Raw genomic sequence first — 12975 nt, 5'->3', positions numbered from 1 at the left:
GTATAACATATAATATCAGTATATCTAACCGCAATTTTTCTTCTAATTATACATTTCATAAAATATTACTGTTAATTGTTTTTGCTGGCAAAATACCTTCTGATTAGAGTGAGTATGTTTTAGTCATAGCCACATAAGTTTTGCTATAAAGTGCATCGATTTCCCACTCTCCTCATCTTATGTATGCGATTATAAGCATGTTAGAGAGGTATCTTAAAGATTTCTATACATTTTTCTTTAAAATAAGTTATACATTTATTTACAATTAAATCAATACTCCGGAGCTAAAAATACTTTCCTGGATACTGTGCGGAGGCTTTGTAGGCCAGCGGAAACATATATTAAGTTTATACTAATTGATGAGCTTGCAATAGTTTTTTAAATGTCAAGCATAAAAACTTTGTAAATCTGGTATTCAAGATATAGTCAGAAGGTTTAAAGCAGGCGATCACTGCTTCTCTGCAGGACCGTATTCCCCTCTGATTGAATGCTCCTTTTAATAGAGTCTTACGCTCATTCAGTAGGCCATTACAGGTGCAGATCAGATGAGTAATGTCTTCCAGTCCGCAGCCACAGAGCCTACACTGGGGAATTGTTGCAGTATATCCCCATGGGGCTTGGTGGACACTGCCAAGCATAAGGTCAAATCAGTGTTTAATAAAAAAATCCTTCTCAGCTTTTGACCACCCGGCCTCCAGATAAGGCTGATATTTCAAGAGTTTATACTCATTTATTACCATACAAGAGTGCGACCTGGCTGCTAACAGGTTTTTATCCATTAATACTGATCTCCTCTTCGCTGTTCGAATTAAGAAATTTTTAAATGCATAATGGGCAAGGTGTGAGTCCCATGGTTCCTGTACTATTAAATCTTCTAGTGCCTGATCTAGGTACTGTCTGGATTTGGCTGTAGGATTCAAACTAATCTCCTTCCAAAGCGCCTGGCAGAGTTGATTTCCCCTTGATAGCTGTAGGTGTTTCCAGGTTTTAATATAGCTACATTCCCTTGCTATATTTTGGTTTAGGTAAACAAACTCCAGTCTGATTTGAGCTTGGGAAGTATACCCTGGTAATTGAAATAGAGACCTAAATATTTTTCCACCTATACCATTTAGGATGGCGGCATCTTGCCCACGCAGGGCTTCGCTACCGTACCCCATCATCAAATTTAGTTTAGCTGCCACAACTTGTAGCAGCCGCGTAGCGACTTTTTTAGAGAGCGAAAGGCAAGCAGTAGAACATTTCCTTTCTATATAAATCCTGCATCTGAGGAAGAAAAAAACCCAGATTATCAAATAGTATGCCCAGGTACCTATAGTGATTGACTTGTTCTAAGACTCCCCTTTGTGTATGCCATTTTTTATCTCTAAGGTTTTTTTTTTTACTGGTTTCCATATTGTTTTTTTTCTGACCGATTTCCATTCTGTTCTGTTTGGCGTATTCTATTAAGTTGATGATGAGCCGTCGTAGTCCTAATTTAGTTTAGCTCAGAAGTACTACATTGTCAGCGTATAGCAGTTTGGAGTAAACATATCACCAACCTTAAGGGAGTGCATGGAGTGTGTTTTCACCTTACTAAGGTGAACGGTCAAATCTGATAGACAGAGATTGAAAAGATATGGTGCCAGCACACAACCCCGTTTCAGACCTTGTTTTGTCTCAATTTTTCTTGAGAGGAAAGATCTGTCGCCGATCTTTACTCTGATCCATGTATCAGTATATAACTGCTGAATGGCTTTTAACTATTTCCCTGGTATGCCCTACTAGTTTTTCCCATAGAAGGCTTCACTGTACCAAATCAAAAGCCGATTTGAAGTCTACAAAACACAAGTACAATGTTGACTTTTTTGTTTGCATTGGTCAATGACAATGGAAAGAGTTAGGATGTTTGTAGCCGTTCCGGGGCCCGTTGCAAAGCCTGATTAGGGGGAATAATATTGTTCTCGGTTGCCCAGCTGCGAAGATGCTCCAGCATAGTATCTAGCGTCTACATCCATTAAGGTAATCAGTCGGTAATTCTCAGGATGAACTTTATTACCTCCTTTAAATATTGGATGGATTATAAACCCCTTCCAAGATTTCGGTTGTACATGTGGTTGTAAATCGAGACCAGTTTTTCACCCGAAAAGGCCGGGTTTGTTTTAAATAATGTGTTAGGGATCCCATTTGGACCTAGAGCCACCATGCTTCTGCTGTTCTTTATTGAATTCACAACTTCCAACATTGAGAAGGATACATTTGCGGATTCCTTTTGGAGAGTTGGGGACTCTGCTTTAACACCTTCTTGGCTTAACTCATTTGTTATCTCATCTGAATTATTAGTGTTTTTCTTATTTATTTTCACCAAAATGGTGAGTTAGGTAATCGGACAATGTGGATTCTGCAATATTGGAGCTAGTCAAGGTAATTGGGGCTTTATTCAGTTTGTTAACCATTTTCCAGAATCCCTGTGCATTTCATTTTTTACTCAGAAATAAAGCCTTTGCCCAAAAGTCATGACTATACCGTAATTTATCATCCCATATTTGTTTCCGATAGATATTATTTACGTTTTTTAAGTCAACCTTAATATAACCGTCAGTTGGGTTTTTCTTATACAGCCTTAAGGGTCTGTTTCGTTGTCTTCTTAGTTTGGTCGTATGAGCTGACATTTTTATTTTAACTCGCCCCTGGTTTGGATAGTTCTTTTGTGGTCCGTCTATGAGAAGATCCATTGCACGTCTGTCCAGGAATGTCGATCAGATGGGTCACAGGATATATTGTTATGGCATTGGTCAAGTATCACAGTTGACCGTTCTCCAATGGACTCCGTTGATTTTTCATTCCATTGAAGTTTCTTATAGTTCGTTGTCGTGACATCCCTTGGGGCAGGATTAAATATCGGAAAGCCACAGCCAATCTCCAGATATTGTGGACCATGGCCACTCTTATCTGACTTTATAATCTGGTACTTGATGATTAGAGTAAGTAGGGATAAAGAGGCCGCATTGTAATCAATTGTTGCTGGAGTTCCAGTGACATGGCAGGTAGTCGCCGGCAGAGTATCTTGTGGAAACCTCCCGTTTAGGAGTCTGAGCCCGAGGGCCTCAAGATCTTTTACTAAGGAAAGAGCTTTAGTATCAGGTTTACCTTGCTCTAGTGATCCCAAGGACTGCCCACAGCTGATCTTGCAAGATGGTGTGAGTATCCCTTTCAAAAGGATTTAATAATTTCATATTGAAGACCCCTGTTACTAGAGACTCCAGGGATCCTAGATCCTGATAGGCAGTTAATATTATGTCTATCAATTTGAAGGATATGCATTTTCTGCAGCATGCATCTGGATGGATGTAGACATTAATTAGCAAAAGTGAGCTGGAATGCTCTTTGCTCCATCCGTCTAACTTCACTAACAGAAACTCTTCATTTTCCTCATTTACTCGTGTGCATGATATATTTAGACCTGCTGAAATAAACATTGCTAGTCCCCCCCCTTGGGTGGGCAAACCTTTTTTCCCTAATTACTGAGGAGAAAAAGACTATGGATCCATCAATTGTAAATGGGTTGGTAGCCCAAGTCTCCTCTAAGAAGATAATTTGAATTCTTTTTTTTTAATAGACTAGTCAGGTCTTTGTGTTGGATATTTGATCTAATCCCATTTATATTCCAAAAACAGACTTGGAGGGGTTTATCATAGGGAGTTACCAATCCAGAGTGTGCCCGGCTATTCGGAAGTCACTGATGATTTTCTTGGTGAATTACATCCGACAGCCACCCTAGATCTAGCTGCTGTGAGGTGTGAATATTGGATGCTTTGTGCCCGGTGTATTGATCATCGGTACCTTGGTTCCCCGATTGCAGATCTAAGGAACTGAAAAAGGTTTATTTAAGTCTTTTGATTTATTTAAAATTGGGCATATTATTTTGGGCCTCTAGAGGGTCGGGATAGACGATTTGTTGGGGTATACTAAATTTAAGTCCCCATTTTAAAAAGGAACTTTTTTCTTTTACGACTCTACTTGCCACTTGTGATGTCCTCCAAGTTACCAGGGTTGATTCGTTAAGTTTGCCTTCATTGCTTTTAGCCCCTGATAGGAATACTATACAAACAATATCAGTAGACTTTATATCTTTAAGGGCCGGAATAACTTGTAAAAGTTTTTGTATGTTTTCTCGATTTAGAATGTCATATGGCCCCTAGATTGATATTGTGGTTCCAGAATTCGTTGTTTGCAATCTACGGGTAGGCCGTAGTCGGGATTTCTTACAGAATCGTCCTGTCCTCCCGTATGGCCTGTCTTATTGTGATTTGTTACATGTACCTGTGGCACAGCGTCTTCATCTGTCCGTCCTGGATTTGATACATTTGGCCTCACAACTGATCTATTTGGGGGCTCTGCCTCCGAGAGAGGTCTAGGAGATTCCACTATACCCTTTGCCCTTAATCTCACCCTTTCCAACTGTTTGATGGCAGACCCTCTTTTTATTACCTGAAGCTGATCCGTTTGGGCCCCTGTTTGAGCCCCTTGACCTGCAGCATATTCGGAATTGGTAACTGTAATAGTTATACATTTGTCGTCAAATGACCTCCTGTGGGTTACTGGAATAATACTCGGTTCAGCTTTCACCTCCCATTGATGTGGTTTTAAATTCTGTGATTCCTGCTTGGTTGAATCTGTATAGTTTAAGTTTAGCGAGTCTTGTTGGTCCATGTTTTTTATTTTCCCCTCATTGGAGTTTGATTAATTCTGCTCCCTATGGTTTTGGTGAATGGGCCCCCTCTTTTGTGTGCTGAATAGTGGAAACAACTTGTTGGTCATTGGGCTGCTCTTTTTATTTTGGTCATAAGACATTAATATTCCATTTCCTATGTCCGGGGTTGGACAGGAGTTCATCTTTGTAGTGGGAGGGGCCATTAAGACACCACCTTTTTTTATTTCTTGCTTTCCGTTGTTTTTTTCTTTTGTCTTTTTGTGGGAGCATTTCTAATTGTGGCAGGTGTGGCGCAAATTTAGGGGAGGGGGAGGAAGTGTAATTGTTTGAATCTCAGACTGACGCCCTTCCTCCTTCTCAGGTGATTTTAATAGACATACTATTTCACTGAGTGCTCCCTCCTTCCCTCACCCCAGTTCTTCAAACAGTTCTATTTCCTTATCAATAATTTTCTCAGGGCAGTAAGTTTCTATGTTGCCCGTGTTCTTATTTAGACCAGCCTCCTCCTGTTGTTGGGAAAATTCTTCAGCTACAAATCCATCCCCTTGTATCATATTTAGATTTGCCTTAAGGTTTGTTGTCATTGAATTTAAAGCCTCTGGGAGTGTGGCCAGCTTGTTGATTAAGGGCTCACAGGTGCAGTCTGTTATTGTTATCTCTGCAAAATTCTGAGCTTATATGGATGTTTAAGTTAGCCAACTTCTGATCTATCCCTGCCATGATTTTGCCATGGCATTCAGTATATCCACCTGGACGTCCATTTTTGAGGACTGATAGGACAGAGCTTTGAGAGTTAGTTGCGAGGTCTTAAAGAAGATATCCCATACAACATTTTGATCCAGTTAGTTTTGGGTGTTTCGTGAAGGCAGTATGTTTTCATTTATAGTCTCTTTACTTTCGGAATCATATGTTTGTGTTTTTGATATGACAGAGGCATTAGAGAATCTATCTTCAAAAGCAGAGTGTCCAGTTGAGTGTCTGAGGTAGCGGCTTGCTCTTTTTGGGGATTGCCCACCATATCTTCCATCAGTGGTCGTTTAAGGGCTTGTACCATGAAGCTCAAATCCAATTGTAGATGAGAGGGAGAACTAGGATTTAGATTTAATAAGCCTAGTTTATTAATATTGTCTGAAGCGTGAATAATTTCTAGAGTGAAATTCTCCTTCAGCTCTTGACCAGCCTCCTGTAGGTCCAATGCGGATAATCGTTGCGTGGAGTCCAGGCTCTTTTAATAACTACATTTACCTCCAAGGGAGGTTGGATCCCTAGTTGTGGATGATCATTCAGAGTTTCCAGAGATGGACTGTTGGAGGCAACTGGGGACAGCGATGATGACCGGAGGGTTAGTAGATCTAAGTCACTGATTGAGCCCCAGGCATTTTCTTTAAGTTTATCGTCTGTTAGATTTGTGATATTACCAAGGGCAGATTTTTCGGACACCCCCTCCTCCTTGAGTCCCCTTAGGTCACCTTGCTCATATAGGAAACTGCTTTTACGTTTTAGAGGTGTAATTGCATGGGATAAAACCACAGAGCAGTTAGGTATGGTGAGAATCACATCCACAGGATCCTTCAAGAAATCAAATTTATGGGGGGTGTTCGCCGATTTCTCAAGGCTTTGAAAAAAGGGAGATATTGGAAAGATTAAAGACTGTTGCTCTTGCTTCATTTTTGGTTCCTGTTTTAGTATTGAAGGCGGAGATGAGGGTTTATTATACTTCTTATTCCTCTCAGTTTGTGGCTGAATAGCCCTTTCTTTCTCAGATCGCATCTTCAGCAGCCTAGAGGTTTTTCTTCTCCTTGTTTGTATTTAATAATGCGCCACCACACCTCAATGTTGAGGGGCACGAGCACACGTGATCCTCCTCCGCTATTGCGGGATCCTCCTGAGACCGCTATGGACTTGAACGGCTAAGGAGTCCCACTGTGACCGGCTAGGGATTTCACCGGTCTCCAGATAACCCTTGGCACCGGCTTGCGGGTGCACCGCCATACCTCGACTATTGAGGGGCACGAGCACGCACAAACTTCGTTGGTCTCCTCCTGAATCTTGCCGGGCCTACTGGAGAATCTGCTGTAGTTCTGAGTGGCCCGAGGGCTGGGCCTAGCTGATCCGGTTAGGCCTGGTGGACCTACTAGGGCACTTGACAGCTTGATAATTTAGGTGTTTGGCAGCTTTACAACTTGACACACAGTATGGTGAGCGGGTCTCGTTTATTCCCCACAAGCTGCACCAAGACCTGGCTGAGCCGCTTCTGTGGAGGCCTGGACTCACCTTTGGCGGCAGTCGCCTACGACTGGCGCACTCGCCTGTACTTGCCGACACTGCCCTGTGTTGAGCTTGTCCTGTTTATCCTGATCGTAGGTAACACCGACCTGCGCAGCCTCCTCCGAAGAGGCCAACACTGCAAGGGGGCCCGCTGCAGGGGCACCCAACCGGGATGGTGGGGGGGTGGTTTATGAGCATCTACCTGGCTCCTTGATCTGCAACTTTATGGGTGCTGTGCACTGGTTGAGCAGGATGAGTCAGAGGAGCTGGTGGGGCCAATGAACGCCAGGCAGCCTCTACAAGCGCAACACGGCACAAGAGCGCAGGAGCAGCACAATGAAGCTGTCAGCCAAGCCTCCCAACCGCTCAGATCTAATAACTGCGGGTCTGACCAGCGATGCTTCAGGCCAGCAGACGCAGTGACTGTGCAGAAAGAGCCTGAGGAGCCCGAGGCTGGTTAACGGTGGTTGGGCAGCCCCCGCGGCAGGAGCGCCTCAAAAAGACGGGCGGCGACAACTAAGCCTCCCGGCTCTGCATTTGGCCGACGATGCTAGCACCAGGCAGCAGCCTGCCCAGCTCCCTCGCTGCTCGGCCCGCTGCTCTCGGCCGCGCTGCATCTTACCGGTCGGGTTTGCAGCGTCCCATCGTCTGTTACCTCGTAGTCCGTCCTCTTTTGCAGTTGGTGGGTGATATCGGAAAAGAACGTTCTCAGAAGGGAACCTGGCAAACAGGGCCTTCACGCTTTTCTGGCCGAATTATTTAGTCAAACCTACCACTTATAATTCCACTGGCCCTAGATGCCGCTTTGGACACTTCAAGACACTGCTTCTTTCCTTTGCAAGCTATGAGGTTAGTTTGTATTTTTTTCATTTATTTTACATTTATTTCGAAGTTTACTCCGTCTAACAAGTTGCAAATTATCTGTTGTAGAATTCTCGAAGTGAAAGGTCTTCGAATGTTTTGTAATATCCGTTTATGTACTCATGCAAATAAAGCCCTGTAGTGCATGAACAACAAACTAAAAAAAAGTGCAGAAGAAGCATGCCGGAATAATACACAAGGCCACATGGGTGTCACCAGATCATTCAACAGGGAATCAGATCAACCCTGTCTGCATTGCCAAAATGTTCCAGAGGTCCCAGCAGGATGTGAGAGTGACAAGAGGAGCAGACGTGGCGACAGACTATAATTTTGTCATGGCCAGGCTAAAGTTTAAGCTGAAGTAAGCATCGATGGAATCGACAAATCAAACCAGTGATATAACACCAACCTCCTCAATCATGAGCAGAAAGGGAGTGAATACTCAGTCATCCAAGAACTGGAGGACCATAGAGACCAAATAAAAAAAAAGTCAGTAGGAGAAGATCAGAGAAACAAGGACATCAACCTGCTAGAAGGTATTGGATCCCAAGAAACACCAGCATAAAAAAATGGACCTCCGCCGAAACTCTGCAAAATCCGAGCAAGAAAGGAAAAGAAAAGAACGCTGCAGTCAACACCATCCAAACAAGAGCACAAAAAGAAAAAGCTCAAGGCGAATACACCAAGACCAACAAGGAAGTAAAGAGATGCTTAAGAGCAGACAAGAGAAGATTTGTCAATGTTCTTGTCATAGAAGCCCAGGAAGCAGCAAGCCATGGATTCTTGAAAGAACAAATAAACTCTTAAGAATTACCAGGAACTTTTATGAGGGAACCACCTGCAAAACAGTCCTTGGAGGACAATTCACAGAATCCTTCGAAGTGAGGACCAGAGTCTGCCAGGGTTCGATGCTCTTGCCTTTTCTCTTCCTGCTGGCCACTGACTAGATCATGAAAACATCCAGAGTAAGGAGAAGAAATGGGATCCAGTGGACACCTTGGATGCAGCTCGACGATCTGGACTTTGCAGACGACCTGACCCTACTCTCCCATACCCATCTGTAGATGCACAAGAAGGCCGCCAAACTGGCAGCCACATCAGCGCAACCTGGCCTCAATGCCCACAGGAGAAAAACCGACATCCTGAAGCCTAACACTGCCAGTACAACTGCAGTCACTCTTGTAGGTGATGCACTGGAAGAGGCTGAGGCCTTCACCTACCTGTGCAGTGTCAAAGACAAGCAGAGCAGCACAGATGCGGTCAAGGGAAGAATCTGCCAAGCAAGGGCTTCCTTCAAACAGCTAGAGAAGGTATGGAGCTCCAAGGACCTAACACTACCAAACAAGATCAGGCTTTTTAGCACCAATGTAAAATCTGTCCTTCTGTATGGAGTAGAAACTTGGAGGACAACAGTGACCATCACCAACAAAGTCCAGACCTTCATCAACACCTGTCTGAGGAAAATCCTCTGAATTTGCATGGCAACACCATCAGCAACAACGACCTATAGCAGCAGATGTTCCAACTACCTGCTTGTGAAGAACTCATGAAAAGACTCTGGGCTGGATAGGTGAAACCCACTGCAAGCCCCCACCTGGAACCCTCAAAGGAAAAGGAAAGGAGGCAGGCCAAAACACACCTGACATTGAGGCCTCCAGGCTGACTGCAGGGAGATGGGTTACACCTGGAGTCAGATTAAAAGAAAAGCCCAGGATGGAGATGGCTGGAGAGTCCTAGTTGATGGTCTATACCCCAGGAGAAGAAGTAGGCATAAGTAATAGGTTAGAAAAAATGGATACAAATTTGGCATGGATAGCTTATGTGGGAAAATAAAAAGAAAAGGTATGGGGCTTAAGCACAAAGTACCCCAAACAGAAAAAAATGGATCAGCACAGGTGGCAAAACCTCAGCAGTTAAGGAGTTTAAGGTGCTGAACCTCCACAGAGAAGTGACAATTTTTTCTGACTGAACTTTCAATGATGACAGTTTGTGTCAGTAGTGTATATTAGCAGCCATTTCCAAGGTCTGGAAGTGTCGCAACACATTTGTTTCCTCGTTTCACCAAATTCCTTGCGTCCACATTTATTTTTATCAGAGGTTTTTTGCTTTGCCAATAGTATTTCGATAATTTTCCCGAGTGTTTCACATGGGGTTGTGCTCAGGAGACTTCTGTTGTTTTTCAATCCAACCTTCACCAGGATTCAAGAGCTACAAGGTGGACAAGAAGGGCCTTTTTCACAATTTTGGGGTTTATCCTCCTGTCACATTCTTCAGAAGACATTTGACATCCTTCAAGTACACTGTTCCTTGCAGGGTGGCACTATGGTTAATGAAAGGATTCGCCTTTTTCCCCCAGGCAGTCAAGAAGGTGACTTAACAGACCTCAGCAACCAATCCTTGACATTATGTAGATCACAAATTAATTTACACCAATTTCCATTAATACAACACAGAAAAATGAAACATTATGTAATTTGCAAAAACGCACTCCAAAGCAATAGTCTTCAATGAGCAATTGACTTTAGTGAGCAATTGACTTTAGTTCTCTCAGTCCCTTAAGGATCCCTCAAAATACCAGTTAACCAGGTTTGCACAGCAGATGGGGCAAGGCCTCTACCTCTCGGCACATAAAACCTCAGTCATGCTTGAGCTCGACTGCCTTTCTCCAATGTGCCACCAACCCTCCAACTAATGCCACTGCTGATCACTTGCAGTCGTAGTGAAACAACCCCACAGCGGCTATCAAGAACACATCGCTCCATATATACACCGGCCTACATGCATATAATCTGTCAAACTGATTTCTAAAGTGTGGGTTAAAGGGCACACAGTGTGCCACTGCTTCTTAAGTTAGCATCCTCATACAGCCCATGGGACCTCAAACCACAAGACAAAATAATGCATGCACACATTCATGCCCAACAGCATGCCATGGCTTCTGCAGTCTCAGTATGGCGCGTGCTGACAATGCCACCTCAGGGCCCAGGTACAGAGGATAGACACCATCTCACACCCACTTGCTCCAGAGTCATGTCCTGGTGCTGCTTTCAAGGAAAGCCAGTTACACTGGGCATGTCTGCACCAATTCTCATTCAACCAGTTATACTTGGACGTGTCTCTCACTTACCCCCATGAAGAAACCTCCCCACTGACTCACGTTTCTATCACCAGCAGGACTGACATATTGCTGTCAACGTTAACCAAGTGATTGACTTTCCCCCTTGGACCTGTAACAGACTTTCTTTGCTCTTACTTTGAGATTTTTCTCCTCAAGGCACTACAGCCAATGGCAAACTGCTTGCATCAGGTGAAACATCAGTGCTCGTTAGGATTCAGGTTTTTTTATCTCCCGAGACTCAGTCTACAGGCACCTGTCCTCCTTTCGCTTTCTCGTTACAAAAACAGGGTGCTTGCGTTTTCTCATGAGTCAGGCCACTTTATCAGCAAAAAACTATGTTCCACTAAAATACTGATTAAAAAAAAAAAAAAAAAAAAAAGTGCTTTCGTGCGTTTTAATTCATGAGGTCAACTTGAACTACAACTCCCAGAATACACTGTTGCCCAAAGAAAATAAAGAATCGGAACACCCTGTACTTCGTAACACGGGAGTATAAGGCAACTTTAAGTATGACGAGTGGTGACAACGCGTTATCATAGCTATTGGCAAATCACTTTACTTATTGTGCACGAGACATTTCATATCGCGACTGCACGACAAAACACGGATTCCGTACAAACCGTCACTCACATTTCCCGACTCCTGGTGGGGCATCGCTTTGCTGCTGTTCTTTGCAGTTTCAGGGTAGAAGTGCAGAGGCTCAGGTGTAAAGGGGAAACCACTGAGAAGTTAAACCAAGTCACGTGACCACACGACTCTCACCTGCTGCTTCAATCAAAAGGGAAAGTAACTACACATGTGAGTCGCATCTGATGCGCATGCGCAGACTAGTGATTGCACTTCAGAGCATGCGTAAAGAAGAGACGCCGCACATGCAGGAAAACCGAACTCATGTACGCATGCTCAGGAGACACTAGTTTCCTGTGCGCGTGCGCACACCAACGTGAGTTACTACCGCGCCTTCCAAATGATCATTTTTTGTTGTCATAATAAGAAGAGAGGCACAAATCACAAGACTCGCTCAGGAAAGAAAGAATAGTAACAAGGGGAGAAGAAACTACAGAGGTAAAGGCACCGGTGAACAGGATATGCCACAAGCCAGGCCTTTAGGTGTGCATGTGAGTGACAGTCTCCTGCCAAATGGGTGTCACTTTCTCCTAAGTAAATGAAAGTAAAGACCAGATGGGGTGATTCTCTAATAATTATTAATATTGTATCCAGGCATGTACCGCAACAGTCAAGATACCCCTAACACAGGCCAGTGCTCGCTAGCACTGACGGAGACATTATTAATAATGCCCCAATCACCAGCCACGACCTCTGTCCATAAATACCATGACCCCCAAAGTCACTTCCTCTTTCTTTGTAAAAGTCAGATATTCCTTAAAACTTCCGAACTGAAACCTCTTACGTAGACGCCGCTCCATCGATCTTCCACCCAGATCTGGATTCATTAATTGAGCTCAACAGGAGCCAGAAGCAACCGAACTTCCAAAGGAACTGAGCCACATATAGATGATGTCATCTACCCACAAATGGAAAGAAACTTCAAGTAGCCTTCTGTTTAGACCCTATAAACATAAAATAATAAAAGGTAATATCTCATGCCAGTCAAAATAGACCATAATACTTTGAACTGACTAATATATTAAACAAGCATTTGCAATGCAATAGGCCTCGCATTTGCGAGAGTTAGAGCTATTGGCGTTGCAAATGACAATGTCTTTTACCTATGTGTTTCGGTTTGGAGTGTAATGGATGTTTGGTTTGGAGTGTAATGGATGTATGTAGAGTGGAGTGGAATTATGTGGGTTGTTAGTTGTGGAATTGTGTGTTGTGGAATGTATTTGTGTAGTGGAATTATGTGGCATGGTGAATAGATAGGGCTGAGACTTGCACAGAAGATAAAGAGGGATAGGTAGTTTGTTTAGGTGAAAAAAAACTCATGCAAAATAGCCAAAAACCCATAATAAGGATTAAATGGTATTATACTTGCATAACAAAATACTGGGTTTAGTACTAAGTCATGGAACAG

At 43.4% G+C, this 12975-nt stretch overlaps 1 protein-coding gene across 1 annotated transcript in view; it reads right to left on the bottom strand.

The window, feature by feature from the left end:
• LOC138248862 (zinc finger protein 502-like) overlaps positions 1-11719 on the bottom strand; it is a 118269-nt gene extending 106550 nt beyond the window's left edge. Inside the window, exon 1 of the mRNA XM_069202818.1 lies at positions 11571-11719. Within this exon, the coding sequence (XP_069058919.1) occupies positions 11571-11594 (24 nt within the window). The 5' untranslated portion in view covers positions 11595-11719. The remainder of the gene's footprint in view (positions 1-11570) is intronic.
• Between the last annotated feature and the right edge of the window lie 1256 nt (positions 11720-12975).

The sequence above is a fragment of the Pleurodeles waltl genome, chromosome 8 (assembly GCF_031143425.1).
Source record: "Pleurodeles waltl isolate 20211129_DDA chromosome 8, aPleWal1.hap1.20221129, whole genome shotgun sequence".
Classification (NCBI taxonomy): domain Eukaryota; kingdom Metazoa; phylum Chordata; class Amphibia; order Caudata; family Salamandridae; genus Pleurodeles; species Pleurodeles waltl.
This window is presented reverse-complemented; position numbering and strand designations above follow the sequence as displayed.